Source organism: Carassius gibelio, chromosome B5, assembly GCF_023724105.1.
Source record: "Carassius gibelio isolate Cgi1373 ecotype wild population from Czech Republic chromosome B5, carGib1.2-hapl.c, whole genome shotgun sequence".
Taxonomy (NCBI): Eukaryota; Metazoa; Chordata; class Actinopteri; order Cypriniformes; family Cyprinidae; genus Carassius; species Carassius gibelio.
Window position 1 is genome coordinate 13,612,709 of NC_068400.1, and position 22,480 is coordinate 13,635,188.

Genomic DNA, 22,480 nt, shown 5'->3' on the forward strand with positions numbered 1-22,480 from the left:
GTGCCTATACTAAAGTGTTACCTTATCAATAATACAATTGCATAATACAAATATATTATATATAATTCTACACTAATAATAATATACTTATTTATGGTTCATATATATCATATATATATATATAATTGTTATTGAATTTTGTTAAATGTTATTATATAATAATATTATAATATATAATAAGAATAATGATATTAAAAGTCACATTTTAGCGGAATGGGGCTGTAATTAATAATAATAATAACAATAATAATTGGTATTATTATTGTCATGTATTTTCCCCATTTATAGCTTATTGTAATGTCCAGATTGCAAAGTGGAGTTAGCTCACAAAACACTGTGGAGCGAAGTACTTTGATCTTAGTTCTTTGATAATACTTTGATCTTGTGTTATTTAGATGGTACACCAAGGCATTTCAAGGAATGGTAATACTGCAGTAGCTACAAATCTTGAAAAATAAAAAGTGGTTACACCATAGTATTGGCATTTGGTATCATTACTGTACCATGGCAGCCCCACAGTACTGTTTTGTCAGGACAGACAAGGAATATACAAACTTTCAGAGGTTTAATGTTCTTACATTTTACATTTTAGCCAGAGGCGTTCGCCCCGCCCCTTAAACGCGTACCAGTCGCGTTCGCTGCGCTCTTTTGACGCGTACTGGCCGCGTCCGCCCCGCCTCTTTTGAACGCATATTAGACGCATTAGACGCCGGTGCTGAGGAGACGCGCGCGGATAGTAACGCCACAGATGCGCTCATCAACTAAGGCGTGAGGACGACAGGAGTCTCCGATACTACAGCCTCTTTCACGCCAAAATGCAACTCTCAGCACATAATAAAGCGTAAGCGCTGCGTATGATGGATATTTATGCTATTGGCGGATGGATTAACACGGTAAGAGCTTCGCGCGATCTGTGTGTGCAGTGCGCGTGAGAGATGAGCGCAGCTTTTCTGACATTGAAATTGAAAACACGCGCATTGATATTTGACAGATGACACTATCGAATTGCAAGCGATCAGTGCGGATGCTTGCAACGATCTGTCGGTATGGAAACGGTTTTATGTTGTAGGGAATCAGAGTTGCGCATGATGCTGTAGGTAATGAAGGCATTGCTCATATACGTGAGGAATAACCTATGAAACCTCCAGCTGTATGCATCGCGTTTAAATGCGCATTTAGCGACAGTCTGCGACGTGCGTTCAAACAGCAGTTTACCCGCACTGAAAACTATGATCTTGCGCTTGCAACTTATATTTAGGCCTATTGCATGCAACAGACGTGTTTCCCTAGTGTTCATTTGTCATGTGTGCTGATGTCATTAGTATTATGAAGGTTATGTAATGCAGTCGTGGATTTTTCGAAGTCAGGAGATGCATGGCCATGGCTGGGGATCCTACTAGTGAAAGTGAACTAACCTCTAATGATGCCTGATGAAATGGTATACTTGTGTCACGTGATGTGGGATGCTTTGGGGCTATACGTCATCGTACGATGGTGCCTAGAGACTGTAATGTGCATCGTTCATGCTGAAGCTGCAGTGTGCACCAGAGGTTTGCATGACACAAAACCTTTTTAGACACATCTAAAGGAATAATTTGGCATGCAGTGGATATTCTGTCATTAATTACTCATTCCACTCATTGGGATTTTTTGTAGAAAAAAAAAACAAAAAAGATCATTTTTATTTTTTTAAAGGGCCTTCATGCATCTCTTATCCATTAAAAAGACAGTTCATATAGTGACCATGGTTGTCAATGTGCAAATTATGTTTGGCCATCTCTTAAATACTTTTAACTTTATTTATCCCATCCTTGCAAAAAACAAGTGCACTTTAGCATACTTTTTGAAAATAGCATTTGTTACAGACATACTGTAATAAATGCAAAGTCGTAATATTTTTGTAAACAAATTGATTGATTATGGTCATTTCTATTGATACTTGTATGTCATGTTTTTAAATATATTTGTAAATTCAATTATGATTTTGAAATGTAGTACTTTTAAGTATTTTAGTCAGTACATCAGAATAAGTGTAAACAATGATTTAAAATGCACTCTAAAGTAAACATGTAATAGTTTTATTTTTATACATTTTTATTAAAGGTCCCATTTTTCCGCTTTTTTGTATCTTTGATTATGTTTACAGTGTGCAATATAACATGTGTTCATGTTTCGCATTTAAAAAACACAGTATTTTTCACACAATTCACCTATCTGTATACCTCTGTTTTCACTGTCATAAAAACGGGCTGATGACATCCTTGTTCTATAAAGTCCCTCCTTCAGAAATACGTAACGAGTTCTGATTGGGCCAGCGGTTCCTGTGTTGCGATTCGACACCAGCTGAGCGCGCACTGCCCTCCTGCTAACGTGATTGGGCTAGAACGCACGTGCTGGAGATGTATTTATAGTCACAGGAGCGTTTTTACTGACAAAATGTGCATGAAAATCGCATTCGTTTTTTTTGCACAGCCCTAACATCTAGTTAACAAAGCTAAACAGCGTTGCCCTTTGTGTAATAAGTTACAGAAACTGTTAAACGCACCAACTTAAATAATAAAATACACTTACTGGTTGTGGTCCATAAACAACGCCTTCTCCAGACAAAGAGGGAACTGCTCCATCTTTCAAGAATAATCTTTGTGCGAATCTGACATTAAACTGATTGAGATTGAGGAAGCTGTCCTCAGCAAAATGTGCTGCACATAGTTTTACATGTGCATTATAATTTTCCGGAACTTGAGTTAAACATAAATTGTAACCATTAATCTCCAAGTACAGCGTCCCTGGGAAGCCCAAACAAAGATGATTGGACTCCGAAATGAAAATAACAGCGTTTCAACGACATGGCAAACAAAAACGCAGCTCTTCCTTCTTCTCCATCGGAGCACAACAAGACCACGCCCCCTTTTTGTGAATTCATGTGGGCGGAGGTTAATCAAAAAACTGTTTTAGTGATGTCATTACTGCAGGGCTGTAGTCCAAACGGGTCGTTTTTTGTAGGCAAATTCTGTTAAATAAAATATCTTGCTTGGCATTGAACTTTGAGCTTTAGCATTTTACAGATATTATTTATACTCTAACAACAACATTACAAACTAACTAAAGTTTAAAACATGGGATCACGAAGAAGGGGACCTTTAAAAGTGTATCTAAGAGTGTTAAGAAACATAGTCATGAAAGTGGACTTTCTTTAATACATTTTAATTCAGTAGAATAATTATCTTGAATTGAATTGAATGATTTACATTTTAACCAGACTAACCACTGTGGCATAAAAATATCTATGTAAAGCCTTTTATTTGCTGCTTCTTCCATCCAGAGTAAAATTATTTTAGATCACAATTAATGATAATGTAATCACATTAAGTGTTTTGAAGTCAAATGAAAGCTTTGCGTGGGAACAGATGAAAAATAATTCACTCATAATGTGAAGTTGTGAAATGTTATTCACACTCACAGATTCAAATAGCACGTTGATGTTTCTGATACCAAGCATCATTGCTTCTCATGACAAAAGTGCAGGAGGATGAGATTTCAGAGCTGCAGCTTAGGGGACGGTTTTCAGTGAATAATAACTGAAATGTCACACAAAGCTGTCATGCTTCAAAAGACTTTGAATATACTGTAGTGCACAAGTCACATGGACTATATGCTTTTATAATTCTTTTGCTTGACAGTTGTGGCTACTGTGAAGTGTCATTATTTTATAAAATGCATAAATGTAAATATAGAAAAAAATGAATTCACCTATTGTTTTCCACAGAAACAAATAAATAAATTTGACAGAATATTCATTTGGATAAAGTATTTCCTAGTCAGTGTTGCATTGATAATAGTAACTGTTCACAGGAAGCACTGTTTCCTTCGCTCTCACTGGAACCTCATTAAGCTCAGTCAGAATTGCATTATGTATATCAATCCCTCTCTCTCTGTCTTTCATGCATGTGCACGCGTCGTCTCTTATAAATTACATGCACGCTCAACTGACTCATATGTTTCTATTTTTACACCCCGTCCAAAAGCATCCATTGCATTATTTGTGCAGCTTGCAAAAAGCAGAGAAAGGACAGAGTTTCAAGAGGACAGGTCATCAGAAATCACGTTCTGTGTAACTCAAAAGATAATATGAAGTAGTATAGAATATTATTATTCCAGTTTTAGGCACTTGTGTAAAAATGCTGTAAAATGACGAAGCTATCAAAAATATTTGCATAAATAGATTTTCTGTATCAATCAACTTCTATTAACTAAATAAAAATCAACATTTGGTGTGAGCATCCTTGGCGTTTTTTGTAGTTTTTCTGGTAGATTTGCAGGAAGGTTTCTTCATGGCATCTTGGAGACGTTGGTGGAGTTCTTCTGGATTGAGTCTGTCTCAGTTTGTTCTGTTTTTTTTTCATGTAATCTCAGACTGATTGCATGTTGATCAGATCAGATCTCTGTGTGGAGAAAACAAAAATCGCTCTCGATTATTACAATTAATGACAAAATGCATGTTTGGAAATGTAAACCTATATTTCCTACTGACACACTAAAGCAAATTATAGAAATAATTGACCTAAAACCATTTTTGCTGCTGAAAATAGTGTTTGGCCACCACTGTATCTTGCCAAGTAAAATATGATGCAACTCTGAGAGGACCTTAGTGAAAAATAAATGAAATTATAAAAACGGTTTGCTGTGACCCTGTAATTAGTGCATGATCTTATAGTGTTATCTCTGAACTTCTCTTGCACTGAAGTCCTAATGTTGTGTTATTTTTAGCTTGTTTTATAAATGCCCTGGCATACTGCGATGTGAAAAGCGGTGTTATCTCCGCTCTGCCGATCGCATCTTTCTGGTTGCTCATATGGGTCAAGGAGCTTCAACAATGCGTGATTCAGTCAAAAGCGTTTAATTGAAGGGGTCTTTCTCACACACCAGCAGCGAGGTCAGCGGCTGCTTTCCCTGTGGTTATGAGTGCTTTGTGGTTACATGTTACAGTAGATGATGCAGATGAAGTTAGCATTTCCCGCTTTTAGTGTGTCTACATATTGTCCTACAGATAGATTACTTGTGGATGAACGCCTGGGTCATATTTCACCTCAAAAAGTGCTTTTTAAACCACTGTCATGAACATTTCTTTTTTTTAGTTAGTTTTTTTGGCAAAAATGTCAAATTTTTTGAGATGCACAGGTCTCATGTCTCAAAATTCTTGTGGATCAGAAATCATGTTCTGGCTTGCAAACTGCTTTTTATGTTAATTGCACACTAAAAATAACAAAGGAGCATTTATAAACGATTATCATCACAGTTTCTCTTTTGGGGTTAAATATGCCATTTTTTGTGAGATGCACAAGAGCGGGAGATTCTCATCGTGGATGTGCAGCCGACTGAGTGATGCTGTCATGTCAATATGGACCAAAGTCTCTGAGGAATGTTTCCAACTCCTTGTTGAATCTGTGCCATGATTAAGGCAGTTCTGAAGACCAAAGGGGAATCAACCCGGTGCTAGCAAGGTGTACCTAATAAAGTGACCAGTGAGTGTGTATATATATATATATTTATTTTATTTTATCTATTTATTTAGGCAAAACTTGATATTCTATTAAGATGTGCAAGACTGCATTTGAAAGCAGAACCGCTTGTGGATCAAAAATCAGGTTCAGGCTTGCAGGATATCTTCAGATGAATGATTGTGTGGAGCGTGTAGATTGAAGCTTTCATGACCTGCCTGTAGTGTGTCCCCAGGCGCTTGGTGGTCTGTGCTTGACTTGGCCTGATTCCGATTTTATGAGACACACTCCTGTCATGTTCACGAGTGAAAGTGGATTACAGAGATTAGAGATTGACTGACAGCACAGACGCTGCACAAAGACAAGGTCAGAAACTGGGAAGCTTTTTGCCTGGGAATATGATGGGAAAGTCAAAGCAGCCGAGAGGAACGGGGAAGGAGAAAAAGTCTTTCTGAAAATCACTTCTTCATGAATGTTAATGAATATATAGTTCAACCAAAAATTTATATTCTGTCATAATTTATTCACACTTGTATTGTTCCATACGTTTGGACTGTGTCACATTTTCACATTAAATAAATTCATTATTAATTTATGATTGATCATGAATTTAAATAACTGTAATTATCTCTATGTCAATCCAATTATTATTATTATTATTTTTTATGGTTTACAAAACTGCATGCTTCATTAATTCTTGATGGAAAATCAGTTTTAAATCCCTTATGTAAAAGTTGGATAAAACTAAGAAAAAATTTAATTATATTATGGCAATAATTATCCAGAATATATATTTTGTCAAGAGATCAATATGATATTTTAATACTTAGGATTTTATACTTAGATTTAATGTTAAGATTAATAATTTTATTAATCAAGGACATATTAAATTGATCAAAAGTCATAGTAAAGACATTTATGATATTAAAATAAAAATAAAATGTTTCTTGAGAAGCAAATCAAAATATTAGAATGATTTCTAAAGGACCATGTGACACTAAATAATGCAGTAATATTGCTGAAAATTCTGATTTAAAATCACAAGAATAAATTATTTTTTTAAATATATCATTATTAATATTTAAAAATTCATATTATTAATATTTCTAAATTTTACTGTATTTTATATCAAATAAATGCATCCTTATAAGACAAATAAAATAGCCTTCTTTCAAAAAAATAAAAAAATAAATAAAATCCTTCTGTCCCCAAATTTTGACTCATACCGAATAAATGTGACTCAGTTCTGCTGCAGGTATTTTCTATGTTAGATTGTTCATCAGGTAGGTCATGTGTGTGTGGAGACCAGGGTGTTGCCCGATCAGCCTGAACAGATGGTCGTACGGTAGAGAGCAGGTCAGGAGACACTGTCATCAATGATTGTTCACAGATCATGACTCTGATCAGCACATTTATGCAGTAGCCTTTCTACAATACATCCCATAATCGCTGTTTTTTCCCACATCGGCACTGATGCTTTTCTGTCACAGATCTATGTTTCTGCAGCATTCGTTTAGCAGCTCAGGCAGCAGGATTGGGAGGTTTTTTTGGGTTTCCAAGCCTTTCACAAGCCTCCCATTGTCCCCCGCATCAAATGGGCTCATTATGCAAAATTAGCTGAGGGCCTTCGGCGAGGAATGGACAGCATTGGCATGGAAAGGCTCTATTCAAGTCTGCAGTCTTTAATGGGTTGCATTATGAGACTCGACTGCCATTGATAAGACTGAAGGGGTCTGATAAGAAGGGTCTGAGGAATTCACATCCAGAAATAATCACATGGTGTGTTAAAAGGCTTGAGAAGTCTGAGCAAGAAAGCACATGAAATGCATCTGTCTCATGCAAAGTGATCCATTTGTGATTTCAAAGAACTTGACACTGAACCTAATTGGACTGCTTTGTGATTTTGCATGTCTAAGTGTTATTTTAGTATTATTTCTTTACTATTATAGTATATATTAATATTTTGTGCATATATATATATATATATATATATATATATATATATATATATATATATATATACACATATATATACACACATATATATATATATATATATATATATATATATATATATATATATATATATATATATATATATATATATATATATATATACACACACAAACAATTATTTGTCATTTTGTTATATGCATTTGTCTTTTTTTATTATTATTTTATATTCAGCTTTATTTTTAAGTTTTAGTAATTTTAGCACTCCAACTTAAACTTGTTTTATTTCAGTTGCGAAGGCAACATTTTGTAATATTTCATTATTAGTTCATTATTTTACTGGTTTTGTTTTGTGCTTCTGTCATTTTATGTTAGTTTTTTTTTTTATTATTAATTTTTTTTTTTACATTAAAACGGATGTCTAATAGCATTTTAAGAATGTAGCACGAGAAAGATTTTTTTTAACTAAATTTCTTTTCCAAAGTGTAACTCTTTATTTTTTTTATTTTTTTAGTGTACATAATATTAATAATAAATAATTATGAATTTGACTTACAGTGTATATTACTGTATTGCAGATTTATAGGTTCCTAATCAAATGCAAGTAAATGTATGTTACTGTTCATGTGAACTGCTTCATACAAAAGCTCAGATTTTCTGGAAAAATCATGCTGATAGCATAAATCAACTCTTGTACATATAAGCTCATAGGCAGGTTTAAATAGGCTGTTGTATGCATGCATTTCATACATGAAAATGTCTTTAGTCATGGAAATGAACATTTTAGGTTGCATTTTAGGGAGCGGTATTGGTTTGTCAGAATATTTGTTCTGGCTGTCACTCCATGGATAAACCACAGATTTCTATGCATTTCATGGATGCTTAATGGATGGATCTTTCTAATGTAGGACATTGTGTCTACAGGGAAGAGAAAAGCACCTATAGAGGAAACGTGTGGTGGTAAAGAGGCTCATATGTTCAATAATTCACATGCATCTGTAGCTCTGCACTGGGTTAAAAGGGTCAGCTGGCATCAGCAGGAGTGAGACGGCACACTACAGACACATTCACACACTTTACAGATCACAAGGTCAAAGGCCACGAATGAGCTTTACCAAGTCTTGACTCTTGTGAGGGCCCTTATTGCTGGAGATTCTCCTGTTTACCCTCATACCAACACTATATCAATTAAAACTGCATTATACATTATTCAGAGTGATCTTTCATACTTACAACAAGTAAAATATTTGGCAGTGGGGTCTGAATGGCCCGATGGTCAATAAGTTAACAGCAAATTTTAATTTTTGGGTAAACCATTGCTTTAATATATAATTTTGCTTCTATACGGAGTAAGAAAATGCTTGCAGTTTATTGCAGTTATAGTACGTTCATATTAGCCCAGTATATATTTACTGTAAGGCTCTTCTGCCATCCAGATCAATTTAATATTCTCATATTATACTGAATAAGTCATTGAAACAAAACTGCATTAAATTTTCAATTAGCCAGATCCATGAATAATACATTAATTGATTCATTCATTTAAAAAATTGCATTTTATGCAGATTAGATTCATCATTGTGTTGTGTGATTTCATTTGATATTAACTATTTCTGAATGTCATGATTTGATGGCTTTCCTTCATATATTACATTTAAAATAATAAATAATATGCAATAAGCTTTATTTAAAAAAATAAAATAAAAATAAAAACGTGACTTGCATTAACCAAAGAGGAAATACTGCTGTATAGAGCTGCATTCATCTGTGCTTCCTTGTGTAATTGTGTGAAGCTATATAGTGCTATCAGCTCTGTTAAGAGATTGAGGTCATCGCTGATAATAATGACAGCTTTTATGCTCTGCAAACAGTTTTTTCTTTGTTGTTCATTATTTTTAGCGCAATACATTTTTCCACAGATTTATGAAACTATAAAAAAAAGATTTAAATACAGTTCATACATCTCTTCTATGATGAATATATATATATATATATATATATATATATATATATATATATATATATATATATATATATATATATATATATTTTTTTTTTTTTTTTTTTTTTTTTTCAATTTAAGTGAATGTGGTTTCATAACCCTGAGACTGAAAAATTCGGAAATTTTGGGGTACATCATCTCTGATAAATAAAAAAAAATCATTTATATATATAAAATCAACATATAATAATGCCTTCAAATTGGGTTTTCAAAAGCACTTTCCTTATCACCATCTCAGACAATCTTATGCCGTTGTCCCTGCAGTTTTACCTGTTCTGGACTTGACAATTTTTTAAACAAATGATGCATTTTAAAACTAGTTAGGGAGAAGAAAATATCTTGCATTGAACAAGTCTGGTGACTGTGCATGTGTTGGTAGACGGTGGGTGTCCCATCACACAGTTACTCGATTGTGTGAGGCAGTGTGAAAAGCTGCCAGACTAATGCTCTGCGAGTAAACAGCATCTGGAGATAGTAATGTTTGTAGAAGTGTCAGTTCCTTCTTTACATAATGTCTGTTGGAGAAACAAGATGTGATTTCCTCAGTCTGATAAACTTAGCTGTAGGGAATGTGTAGGAGGTCTTGAAAACCATTTAATCTTCTTTTTATAAGAAAAAACTTTCATGAGCTGGAACTAAATGTGAATTAAAAAAAGCTAGTAGTGCATATAATTCCATTAAACACATTGCTTTGTATCTTAAATGACTACATGCATTATTTCAGTTGTGTTTTCTTTGTACAATATGCTTCTTCATGACAAATGATTGCACCTGTTTTGCATTAAGCTTATGAGAATGACAAGATGTCGAAAAACCTTCAGAGAGCCTAATTTAGATTCAAGACACTATTTCTGTCCTGCCTTCATCCTGCAGATTTGAACTGATGAAAGTTTAATTTGAAACCAAGCATAAGAAATAAAAATGTTTAGAATTACATAATCGTTCTTAAGCGATTTACCGTTCCAAGACTTTTTAAAGGTGAAAAGAAAGATTTTTGTATTAGAGATTCAGTGCAATTCTGTTGAGCCCTCACACTGCATGATGGTTATGAGATGATGTTGTTGCCAGGGGAAACATCATCCTCTGGCAGCCACCTCCAAATTACTTGCATACATCCTACCAACATATTTGCTGAACAACACAATGCAGTTGAAGCATTACAGAATCAGAATTGGGTTTATATGCTGCCTACATTTGTACTGAATCTTGGATTGATGATTTACTACCCAAGGTAACCTTATACATGCAATGCTTATCACATAATGATAAACAATGTGGGGCTGTAGAATACTGAATATTGTGCAGTAATTGTTTACAATATTAAATTCAGGCTTAATATTATACATCCTATACTTAATGTGTTTTGAATGCAACTTGTACAATGCAATACTAATCTTGTGTTGTTTTCTTCATCTCTTGCAGGGAACCTTAACCTAAATGAATTTAATGGGGAAAATAAGAAGAGTTTCATTAAGATGACACGCACACATCCACCTGATATACTAGTATCAACGGTGTATCGAGATGTTAAAGTGAATTCCCTCTTGAACCACTCCAAAGCCTGTCATCCCTCAAAACAATGTGATTCCCCATCCATCAGCAAACTGGAGAACACTCGAAAAAGCAAAAGCAAAAAGAGGCACTGCCGTAGCTTTGACACTGAGTCTATGGACAAACCCCAATATCATACAATAGCAATGGAGTACCCATACCGAAGGGCTGAAAGGTATGCGGCCAATCCAGAGGTTGCCTGGAACGCCTTAGGTCGCCAACAAGGGCATGGACTCCATCGTTTTTCTTCCCCAGACATATTTAGCTACCGTCTCACTTCCCAGCCAATGACTGCTGAGATGTCTGGTGAAATTGCTGTGAAAGAACAAAAGAAGAGGACTAGATCTAGAAGTGCCTCACGGGTTCAGACCAGCCTAACTCCTGTATCTTTTGATGCTTCTCCTCCAGTGGCAAGGAGGGGTCGGGAAGCTCAAAGGGCACATCGAAACACTCAACCAAGGCCAGAAGTTTCCCCAAGAAGAGAGTCTTCCTACGCTGCCGTGCGGTCACATGTGAATGAAGTACATCCCATCAAATTGCAGCCGCAAAGGAGTGATACAAGCAGGTATTCCCCTGTATATGTGCCTGAAGGCTTTGACGAAGGAAGGCCAGAGAAACCTGCCACTAGTCCTCATGTTCGGTGCCGGGTGGACATCAAACCAGACGAGTCGGCCATGCAGCAAGGAGGCCGAAAGGCAGCTACACCCCATGTGGACATAACTTGGCAGAAGTATCCTAGCAGTGGCAGTCGGAGTATGACAGTGCCTCGCCATTTCTCAGCTTCGAGGACACCGACTCCCACTGACTCCTTCACTGGAGAGTACAGGAAGGCGGCGTACCAGTATTCCCAAAGTATGCCAGATAGCTACATGCAACCTATGGAGATCCCTTTGCAAAAGGTGGTCTCGCCACGGGAGCCAAGGGAACACTATGGACGGGAACGAAGGGCTCATTCAAGCCCCAATGTGCCAACCAAATTTTTCTATGCAGAGGATTTGGGGAAGTATGGGTCTTCAGCTCCATCAAGGACTTATTATCAAGATGACCGATACAGCATTCCTAGCCAGCCCTACTCACCTAAAGTACAATATGTGCAAGATCCAAGGACTCACATTGTTCATACTGTACCTTCCCGGCAATACTATACAGAAGTCGACCCCTACCATTACCCTGGACAGCCTGTTTACCCTAAACCCTATGCTGCAAGTGAGCCAGGGGCGTATATAATTCAGACACCTCCAGCAAGAACTTTTTATGGCGATGACCCAAGGACATATCAGATTCAAACAGCCCCTCCTCGGATCTTTTACATGGCTGACACCTACACGCCACCAATGGAGCATCATATTCCTGCAAGGGCGTATTACACAGAGGGAAGAAGACATGCCCGTGTGGTGCAGCCACAATCAGAGGACTGGTATGGCTCAGAGGTTTCTGGCTACTCTAGCCATTACCCTTCCTTGTATGTCTCACAAGTTACTCCCACGAGAGTTAGACAAGATCCAAAGCTCACAACTTGGTATGCAAACCCATGCATGGAGCCTGCAAGAACCGTAACAGACCCAAGACCATACTCAAGATCTTGGGATAACATCCTTGATACCCATGTCGAGCGGGAACAGCCCGTACCCCGGGGGAAAAGCGATGAGAATCTTCTTTGTCAGGGGATACAAACTTCAAGTGAACGACCAAAACCTGTGGTTGTCAACCTTTCCAGCTCACCAAGGCGTTATGCTGCACTGTCCTTATCTGAAAACTCTTTGATTGACAAAAGTCCAACTGAGGCCAGGAGCTCTTCGAGTAAACTGTGGTTTGTCACACCTGAGATTACCATCACAGACAATGATATCAGACCAAGTAATCTTAGTAAATCAGAAGCACGCTCTGCAAGTTGGGATGTGCTGGATTCAAAAAGTGCCCCAAAACAAGAAGCCCCTCAACGTGAAGTGAAACCCCGCTCTGGAGAATCCACCAAAGAGAAAATGCACAGCAGCACATCTTTACAGCAAAGTTTAGAGCAGCTTGATGAGCTTCTAGCAGACCTGGTTATCGATTACAAACCTCCAGCCAGGACAAGTGAAGACTTGCTTGATCAACTCAAAAAGCTCATTGACGAAGAAGAAGCAGTATCTTCAGCGAGAAAGGACTCGATGGCAGGATCTGAAAGTGGCATTCCCCTTGACAAACAACCCACTTCAATAAAAATAGATCCTGACACACTAAGAGACACTGACGGGAGTTGTGACGGCCTGAGAAGTACAGAAGAGTGCTCCCCTGACCAGAGTCCCGACGAGGACGACACTATGATGTGTTCAAACAATAAATGCCGTCGGACTGAGACCTTGTTTAACGCCTGCCTCTACTTTAAGTCCTGCCACAGCTGCTATACCTACTACTGCTCTCGCAACTGTCGCCGTGAAGACTGGGACATCCATAAGGAGAGCTGCCTCTATGGGCGAATCAGTAGTGTGTGTCGCCACGTTATTAAACACTGTCGAGAAACCGCAGAGGTCCATAAAGCTTTCTCCCGTATAGCCAAAGTAGGATACCTGTCTCGGGGCAGAGGAGTCTTGTTCTTGGGTTTTCCAAATCCAGGTTCGTCCACAAATTTCCTTCAGTTTGGACTTGAAAGTCTACTCATGTCGCCAACATACTTATCTCTCCGTGAGCTGGAGAGCTTCAAGGATAACCTTGGGGAATATTGCAAGGAGCTCCAAGAGGCGGGAAAGGAATATGACCCTAATGAATGTTTTCTCTTGAATGTATCCATCGCTGTTGGTGATCAAGTGCCTGACGGACCGTCGCCAAGGGTCCAAGCCCCAACCGTCAGGAAATTTGCCAAGATTGCGCTTGCCTCCTACAGCCCAGAAAAAAAAGTCCATCGGAAGGAAAGTGACATGGAGACGTTGATCCTGACCCCACCGCCAGGTATGGCTGACATTGACAAGGAAGGTGAGGAGGGAAGGAAAGCCCGGGAAATCTGCTTCATCAACATTCAGCGGGAGTTGAGGATACGTGGGGTGTTTCTTCGCCACGAGTACCCCAATGTCTACCAAAAGCTCTGTGAGTTTGTTGAGAACAACAGGAGGTTCACGCCAACTACTATTTACCCTATTGATAAAAGGACGGGCAAGCAGTTCATGTGTATGATAATGGCAGCTTCTGAGCCACGGACACTGGACTGGGTAGCCAACCCACATCTCCTAGATGACATTATATAAACAAGTGCACCTTTTATATATGAAAGCATAGATCTCACTATAGTACATATCTAAATATACCAGGCTTATTTCTTATACATGTTTGTAGATATGTATTTTGTTAATGAAAAAAAAAATGTATTCATGTCTGCAAGGTCAGTATTATTCAATGTTGGAATATTGCCCATCAGATGATGAATAATATGAATAATTCACACAGTTTATCCATCGACTTGATATCTAGTCCTAGGATTTGTTCATTTATGCTTCACTGGCAATTACTGCCATTGTTTTTCTTTGTAGCAAATCTCTTTTGATATTCTTTTATTGTTCATGAATAGAAAGAGAGAGAAAAAACAACCTTGATTTATTTTGGCAAACTAAAGAATTATGTACTTATTTACGTCAGAGCTGAATATTTTTTACTATGCAAAAAAAATTAAAAAAAAAGACCAACATTGTCCCGCAAAAATGTTGAAAAAGTTTTGGCTAAAGAAATATAATACTATATTTCTTTTTATCACAAAAAAAGTGTATTTTTATGGATATGTTAATAAAGGCATTATATTATATTATATTATATTATATTATATTATATTATATTATATTATATTATATTATATTATATTATATTATATTATAAAAAGAAGAAGAAGAACTTAATGCAGAGTAGAAACACAGTGCAAATAAAGGGCCATGGATTATCCACGGTCTATTAAATGTACTTTGAAGAACGGCTTTAATTAAAAAGAAAGCTGCTTAGAATTAAGCAACACCTAGAATTTTGTGCTTCAACCTGGTAAACTCATTTTCGTTAATGATTTACTTAATTTAGGTTTCAATTTAATGAAGTAATTGGTGCTTTTGTATATGTTTAGTAGAATTACTTCAGCAATAATGAACCTGAAGAAAAAATCTGGAAAATATTGGTATCAGTGATGCGATGCACATTAGGTGTTGGCCGATACTGTTCCATCAGAAACACTGTGAAATGAGATGTCTATTATATACGTCATTGATAGAGTTTCCTTGTGATCACCTATTAGACTTGGAAATATTTTAGTAGGGATATGATATCAGATGGGGCTGTAGTTTTGTCTGTAGGAAAATGGAAACAGAATTGCTGTATGCTATATAAGCTTGACTTTTTGTGTGTGTGTGGTTTTGTTTTCACTTACTGGTCACTTACATTTCAGACGTTCAACAATTTGACAGATGCTACAATACAAATGCAACATGTAATAGCAAAGCGCAGCACTGATTCTTGAGATACTGCACAAAATGGTCCACAATTAGATCTGCCATTAGTATAAGTGGGTCCGTAATTGCGAGCAACACCAGAAAAAAAATTAATTAATACATGCAAAAAAAAAAAAAAAAAATGGTTGTCTCAACACGCAGATGTCTAATTTCTGTCAACAGATGCACTCACAATCTGGTTAAAACCATCCTGTATTATCAATTAAGTGTAATGCTGGATTTGTTGATTACAAGTATTTGACCTAACAGTACATGTTTTTATCTGTCAGTGTTGACATGAAAAAAAAAATCCATTGTTACAGTTGGGAAAAAAAAGTTGTGACCTGTTTTGTCCCAGCTACTCAAGAATCACTGAGCCAATAACTGTACATTGTTGTCAAGTACTGCAGTTTGCTCCTGTTTCATGTCCAAAGTGGGTTTTTCCTTGAATGTCCCAGACAGTTATTCTTTGCTCGTCAAATCTGTTCACTGCTTTACTTGCTGAATTCATGTCACAGCACAACCCTGCACATCCTTCTGTCTGAACTCAGAGCAGAACCGCTATATAGCACACGTTCAGGTGTTTTTGCCAGGCATAGTGTACATATACAGTGGTTAACAGAAAGAAATGATTGCATGTGATTCTATTTTTTCTATCTCATTACATTAATATAATTAACTTGCCTGAATATTTGATATTTGAAAATATGCTGTATATGAGGGATAAAGTATATAGTAAAATATATGAATATAGATATAGTAGGAGTGATATTTTTCAAGATCAATGTGTCGACCATTGCTGTTATGCTGAAAACAAATGAGACAAAGACACGGTCTCACAGAGAAAGAAAAAAAACTAAAGCATAAATAATAATAATAATAATAATAATAAAGTGTGTCTTTGAAAGATTGTTTCTGTTGTCATGTAATTACTAAGAAACGACGAAATGTGGACATCTTGTGTAAATCTTCTAATGTTGTGGCTCCACCACGCGGTGTGTTAGAAGATTTGACATTTTCTGTTCCTTTCAGCACGTGACACCAATCTTAAAGTCCTTACAGGTCGATTTTTGACAGGAATGAGACTGTGAGAGACTGAAGTGTGTACTGTTGTCTAACAACATATATGATTGCTCAGCTGACAAAAACAAAACGACATGAAACAGTTTTTAAAGTTAATAAAATTACATGATCTGGTATATATCCGTCAGTATTTTTTTACATTATCTTTGCAGCTTTAACAGGAAACTAGTAATAATAATAAAAAAAAAATCCCCTTTTGTTTTTAGTAAGAAACAACGGTCAACAATTGGAACGATGACGTCACGTGTTGTTGTCTCAATGTTTGACCTCCAGGGGGCAGCAAAGCCCAAGCTAAAATTGTTATTTGTTTGCATTAGCATTTAATCATGGCTTGTTATGGAGCACTAAATAATAAGGTCTATGTTTGGAATACCATACTATTTTAATATTGCTGCAGCATGTATTCATTTTATGTATGCAATACCCATGACTTGATTTTACATTTAATACACCACAGAATGCGCATGCGTGGAGTACTTCACGCGTGAAGTCTCTCTTTTATAATTTACTGTTTATTTGATTAATTGATTTAAGCAGAGAGTAGACCGAAATACTGTTGAACAATGAATATCTGAGGTGGTTTAATTATATTCATGCAAATTTTAACATTCAGGATTTCGGCGGTTAATGCACTTAAATAAAGTGCATAATGCACGACACCTATAAGATGTGAGTGCATTCAGACCCGTCAAGCGTGCGTGTTTGCAGAAGTAAATATAAAACACCTGCTCGGTTTGCATTTGTCGCCTCTAGACGGCAGTCAGCTTCCGTCTGAAGATCTGCTGCTGCTGCTGGAAAACACAGACAGGAGGAGGATATACATGAAGAAAAATTAATATGAGAAAAAAATGCTCCAGGCAGTCTGATATAAATCAAACAAACACGCGGCGTTATGAATGTGGCTCTTGGTCTATTGCTTCATGTTTTGCTGAATGGGCATGGTGCTGTATTATTAAAATATATAAATAAATAAAATAAAAAATCACAAATCAAATTTTGAGTTTACATGATGTGTGTGGTGTGTATATTTTAATGTATATATACACACATACATATGACATGTTCCTAGATCAACATTATTGCCCAAAACAATAGACCTAACCATAAACCAACCCTACCCATAATTTATCCATAAAATCAGAGGGAAAGGAACAACAATGAATTACAGTAGTATAGAAACACCTAAATCTGTTTGAAAGGCTAAAACTCACATTTCCTTAAACCTATCCCTCAATTCTGATTGGTTGCCTGGAATATTGTTCCAGGATCAACAAGAATCAACAGAAATTCTTAAATATAAATATTTATACATAAATAAACACAGTACACACACATATATTATATAAACGCAAACTTTGATTTTGAATGGCATTAATTGATTTGACAGTTTGACAGCCGTAATACACACACACATACTTTTCTTCCCGAATGTCTGCATTTTTTTAAAAAAATCTATTAGGAAAAGAAGTAAATGTTAAAATCTTCTGTAACCAAGGCCTGTATATCTTGTAAAACAAAACCAGATTTCAACCTTCAAAAATTCCCAGGCAGCTCTGAAAACATGAAACTAACACCGAGTGCATCCACATTCACAGCTAGTGGACTGAAAGACAGACTACCATCAAAACAATTGCACCCGGCAGAAACAAAATGTACTATGCTCAAAAGCCAAACTGACACAGTCTGGAAAGAGTCCAGTGAGGATGCAGAGAGACACTGGAGTGCTGCAGAGCCAAAACAAGCATCGTGACAGAGCCGAGGAGAAACAAGCCTCTTTCTCCTGCAACAAGAACTGAGAAAATCCGGCTCAGGCTCCATGACTGTCACTCTGAATTAAGTTTATTGTCTCAGTTGTGGCGAGGTCTTAGGATATTTTTAACCAGTGTCTATCTCCGGTTCTCGTGGAGGGCAGAAAAAGATCTCTCAGGGACCACAGCTGCAGAAGAACCTCAAGACAGAGGCCTCTGTAAGGATGAGTCCTCTGCCAGCTGGGCTCTGATTCCCAGCGTTTAACCCCACAGGCGAGATGTTACCTTTTGCTGAAATGCTGCTGCTGCTTGCATCCTTTATGAATCAAGTCGATTGGTTGTTGGTCTTTTTCGTTACACTGCAAAGTGAAATACAATCAGTGGTTTCCTAAACAGCATTCATGCATCTGATCTTGCGGCAAAAAAGTTCAAGGTTTCCATATTCTGACACAATTCACGAAGCCTGTTGAAAATGGAAACACTGAGGGAAAGATAAGTGCATTAATCATTCAGGTCAAGAAATCCATACAAATGCAACTGAAAAAAATGAAAAGGTTGAATCTGCAGCATTCATATAAAACTGAACTAACATTTGCAAACCAAACATACAAGTGCCACATAGAAAATAACAAAGCTAGGATTATTTCATTACAAAATTAACATTAACACAAAAACTTGGGACTAAAATGTTGTTAACTCTAACACTAAGGTAATCAAAAACAAGACACAGGCTCTTACATGCTTTTTATTGGCCTACCAAAACATTTTATAATTTAAATATATAGCCTAATTTTCTTCTATAAATAAATATATAGTATATCATTTACATACTTTAATTTAAATAAATAAATATACAAATATAATTTCAATTACAACAAAACTTTTACACTTTAATATAAACAATTTACATACTACAAATAGTACTACAATTGTAATGTCAAAAAATAACATTTTAATTACTGCAAAAAATAAAATAACAAATGATATGTATAATATATATTAGTAATTTGTTTAAACAAAAAAATATCAATCGATATATATAGATCAAGGCTGCATCTCATTGCTAGTTTTACCTGATCTTAGTGCTATGTTCGACACCATAGATCATGACATACTCATAGATCGATTACAAAACTATACAGGTATTTAAGGGCAGGCTCTAAGATGGTTTAGATCCTACCTTTCTGATTGCTATCACTTTGTCTATTTAAACGGGGAATCATCTCAATAAAATGCAGTAAAGTATGGAGTGCCACAAGGATCTGTCCTATGTTCTCTGCTATTTCCAATATACATGTTGCCACTTGGTAATATTATTAGAAATTATGAGATTAGTTTCCATTATAGTAATGATACTCAACTATACATCTTAAGATGAAACTTCTAAATTATCGAAGCTAACAGAGTGTATTAAAAAAGTAAAAGACTGGATGACCAATAATATTATCCTATTAAATTCTGATAAGACTGAGATATTACTTATTGGACCAAAACTTTCTATACAGTTAAATGTGTGTGTTATAGTAGACAGCCACTTGTCTTTTAAAGTCATTTTCCATGTTACAAAATCAGAATTGTTCCATCTTAGAAACTGTATATAAACATAAGATGAAGTAGCGAGCGCTGACTACTCCTCGTTCAGTTGGATGTCTGGCTCTCTTGAGGCCTGTAGGGTTGGTGGAGAAAAGCAAACAAAATGTGACAGAAGAAACCTGCACTAGCTGGAGGCTAACAAACGTTCTTGGCTTTGTATTAATGTTGCAACAAAGAGATTTCTCTACATTATACAGAGACCAAACTCATTCAGTGACTGTAAGAAGGCAGGGGACACCTCACTGCATTTGACAACACACAATATTTTAAATTTAGTGATTTGAATTAAAGGCCTGGTGTTAAAGTCAGCATGAAATCAACAGATCATATTTACTTTATGCATAAAGTTTGGTGGCCTTATAGTTACAGAGATGCATGCTCCACATGTAATAAAAAAAATTAGATTTTATATATATATATATATATATATTTGTTTTGCTGCTTTGTAGTTATTTTTTTTATTATTATTATTACCTTATATGTTCAAAACTGTAATTTTCCCACAAAATGAAAAAATAAAATATTACCCTTTTTAGACAGTTTAGTGAAGAGCAAAGAAAATATGATTCAGAACTTACTAGCCTAAGATAAAATATGTCAAATATAAGGTGCCTTTGATAACATTTTATCTTCCTGACATAGTTTAAACCGTACAATGACCTTTCGACAAAGGCAGCTACCTTTTATTTTGTAGCTGTGATAAAAACGTATGTATTTGATTGAGAGTGCTCTACACAGACACTCAAAAGTGCTTCTTCAAGCAAAACAAGTGAAAATCAACTGACTCCAAAAATAAATTCTAAAATAAACCAAGCAATTTTAATCAATAATTTACGTTTATTAAATGAAATATCTGATTACTCATTTGCTGGCTTGATGAGCTTCACGTCGCGATGCTTTCAGGGATTGCCTTATCTGTGAAAGATGCATGCAATGCTTCATTCGAATTTGTCCCTTATGAAGCCGACTTCAAATTAAACACAATTATGCTGCCTACCTTACGCGACAGTGTAAGCACAGAAGACAAAATTATTAAAACCCAACAAAAATGACACCAGGACAAATATATCATAGTTCATTCTTTAATTAAAAAATCTACTTATATACAGTATACATGTACTGTAGCAAATATTGATTCCATAGGGCGCATGATAACCCCCCCAGTTCATCGGAATATTATAAATAAAGTTTTATTTGAAATGTCTATTCAGCTGTTATCCCTGTCACAGGAAAACACACTCTCTTTGTCCATCCGTCAGAGCTGAGCTGACAATCAGTCATCGCTCTCCAGCTTTGTAAAATGAAAAAAATGAAAAATGATACAAGATCAGTCAAGACAACATGGCAGTCGGAAACCTGAGTCAGAACAGTTTTGGATAGAACGAACACCCTGAATCCAGTTTAACAACAGCAGCGTTTGAAGTGGAGTTATAGAGCGAGAGTTTCAGGTTGAGTCGGCAGACACGGATGAAATGAACCTAGCGTAATAATGTTATCTTTAACATCTAGAAACAAATGTCATACATTCCCACTGCAGCCCGAGAAGACAGTCAGAATAAACCAAAACATCCGGCGGAAATACACGGCGATTGGTTCCTTATAATATATATATATCCAATCCAAAGATACAATGCAGAGGGGCAAAAACACATCACAGTAAAAAGTAGTTATTAATTTCATATTTGATGATTAAAAATCTGTCATTCCTTAACCCATTAACCTCCTCTGGTGGTAAAAAGAGTTTCCCGACTTAACCAGCGGACGCGTAAAATCTCGAAGAACGCATTCGTCCTGTTGATCTGTAGCAGGCACTGAAGTACTATGGCCAGAGAGGGTTTGTCATCAGACCCTGAATGCGTTTGCTATTTACATTTTCATAAAAATAAAAAAAAAATACGGTGATTACGTGTCAGTGTCCGATGCAGTTTGAGTTAACATCTTTGATACATACGGGAACAGCTAATACGGTTCGCTTGCTCTTTCTGGCCTGTAAGTTTCCGACTGCGTTCGTTTGGTGCGTGTTTATGTACAGTTGGTTTGGAGGCAGTGGAAGGAAGTCTTTGACGCAAACAGCAGCAGGTTCTCGGTCAGTGGCATTCAGAGTCCAGACGGTGGTTCTGTCTGGTCTGGGCGATGGCTGTGGCTTCAAACGTTAATATAATTGTTCAATTAGATTGTTGGTTGGTTTTGCTAGTAAATTCGAGTGACAGCAGAGAGCATTAGTGCTCTGATATGATTAAGGACCGTCAGTCCAAAAAAGGTCGACCTTGAGAGGCTGATTTCTCCATCTGGATGTAAATGCATTTTCATCTAAAACTCTCGCCATCCTACTATTCTTTATGTTTCCCGTCTTTCTCTCTGCCTCTGTTCATGCAGGCCGTTTGGTTCAGAGTCTGCTGATCGGTTTGGCCACCAGCTCTACTGGCCCGACTTTTTGTCCTTCTGGAAACTGAAGCTTGTGCGACGGTTCAGTTTCCGTTGCTTCTGGGCGAAGTAATCCGCCCTCGACGTACTGGCACGAGACTCCAGAATGTAGTTCACCTGGCAGAGGAAGAGGAAATGACACACTTCCTGTGAATTTGATCGAATTAATACACAAAAAGCAGTAAAATA

General features: G+C 36.5%; 2 protein-coding genes across 3 annotated transcripts in view; one reads left to right on the top strand and one right to left on the bottom strand.

Moving 5' to 3' along the window:
* The first annotated feature begins 723 nt into the window (after window positions 1-723).
* Window positions 724-16,355, top strand: ajm1 (apical junction component 1 homolog). The gene is made up of 2 exons (XM_052555573.1): window positions 724-893; window positions 10,876-16,355. Exon 2 carries the CDS (start codon window positions 10,929-10,931, stop codon window positions 14,223-14,225), a length of 3,297 nt encoding a protein of 1,098 aa, XP_052411533.1. The 5' UTR covers window positions 724-893; window positions 10,876-10,928; the 3' UTR covers window positions 14,226-16,355.
* Window positions 16,356-20,935: 4,580 nt separating this feature from the next.
* LOC127958052 (target of rapamycin complex 2 subunit MAPKAP1) overlaps window positions 20,936-22,480 on the bottom strand; it is a 33,665-nt gene continuing 32,120 nt past the window's right edge. For both annotated transcript variants that reach the window (XM_052556833.1, XM_052556834.1), the window contains one exon: window positions 20,936-22,408. In XM_052556833.1, the coding sequence (XP_052412793.1) occupies window positions 22,286-22,408 (123 nt within the window). In that variant the 3' untranslated portion in view covers window positions 20,936-22,285. The remainder of the gene's footprint in view (window positions 22,409-22,480) is intronic.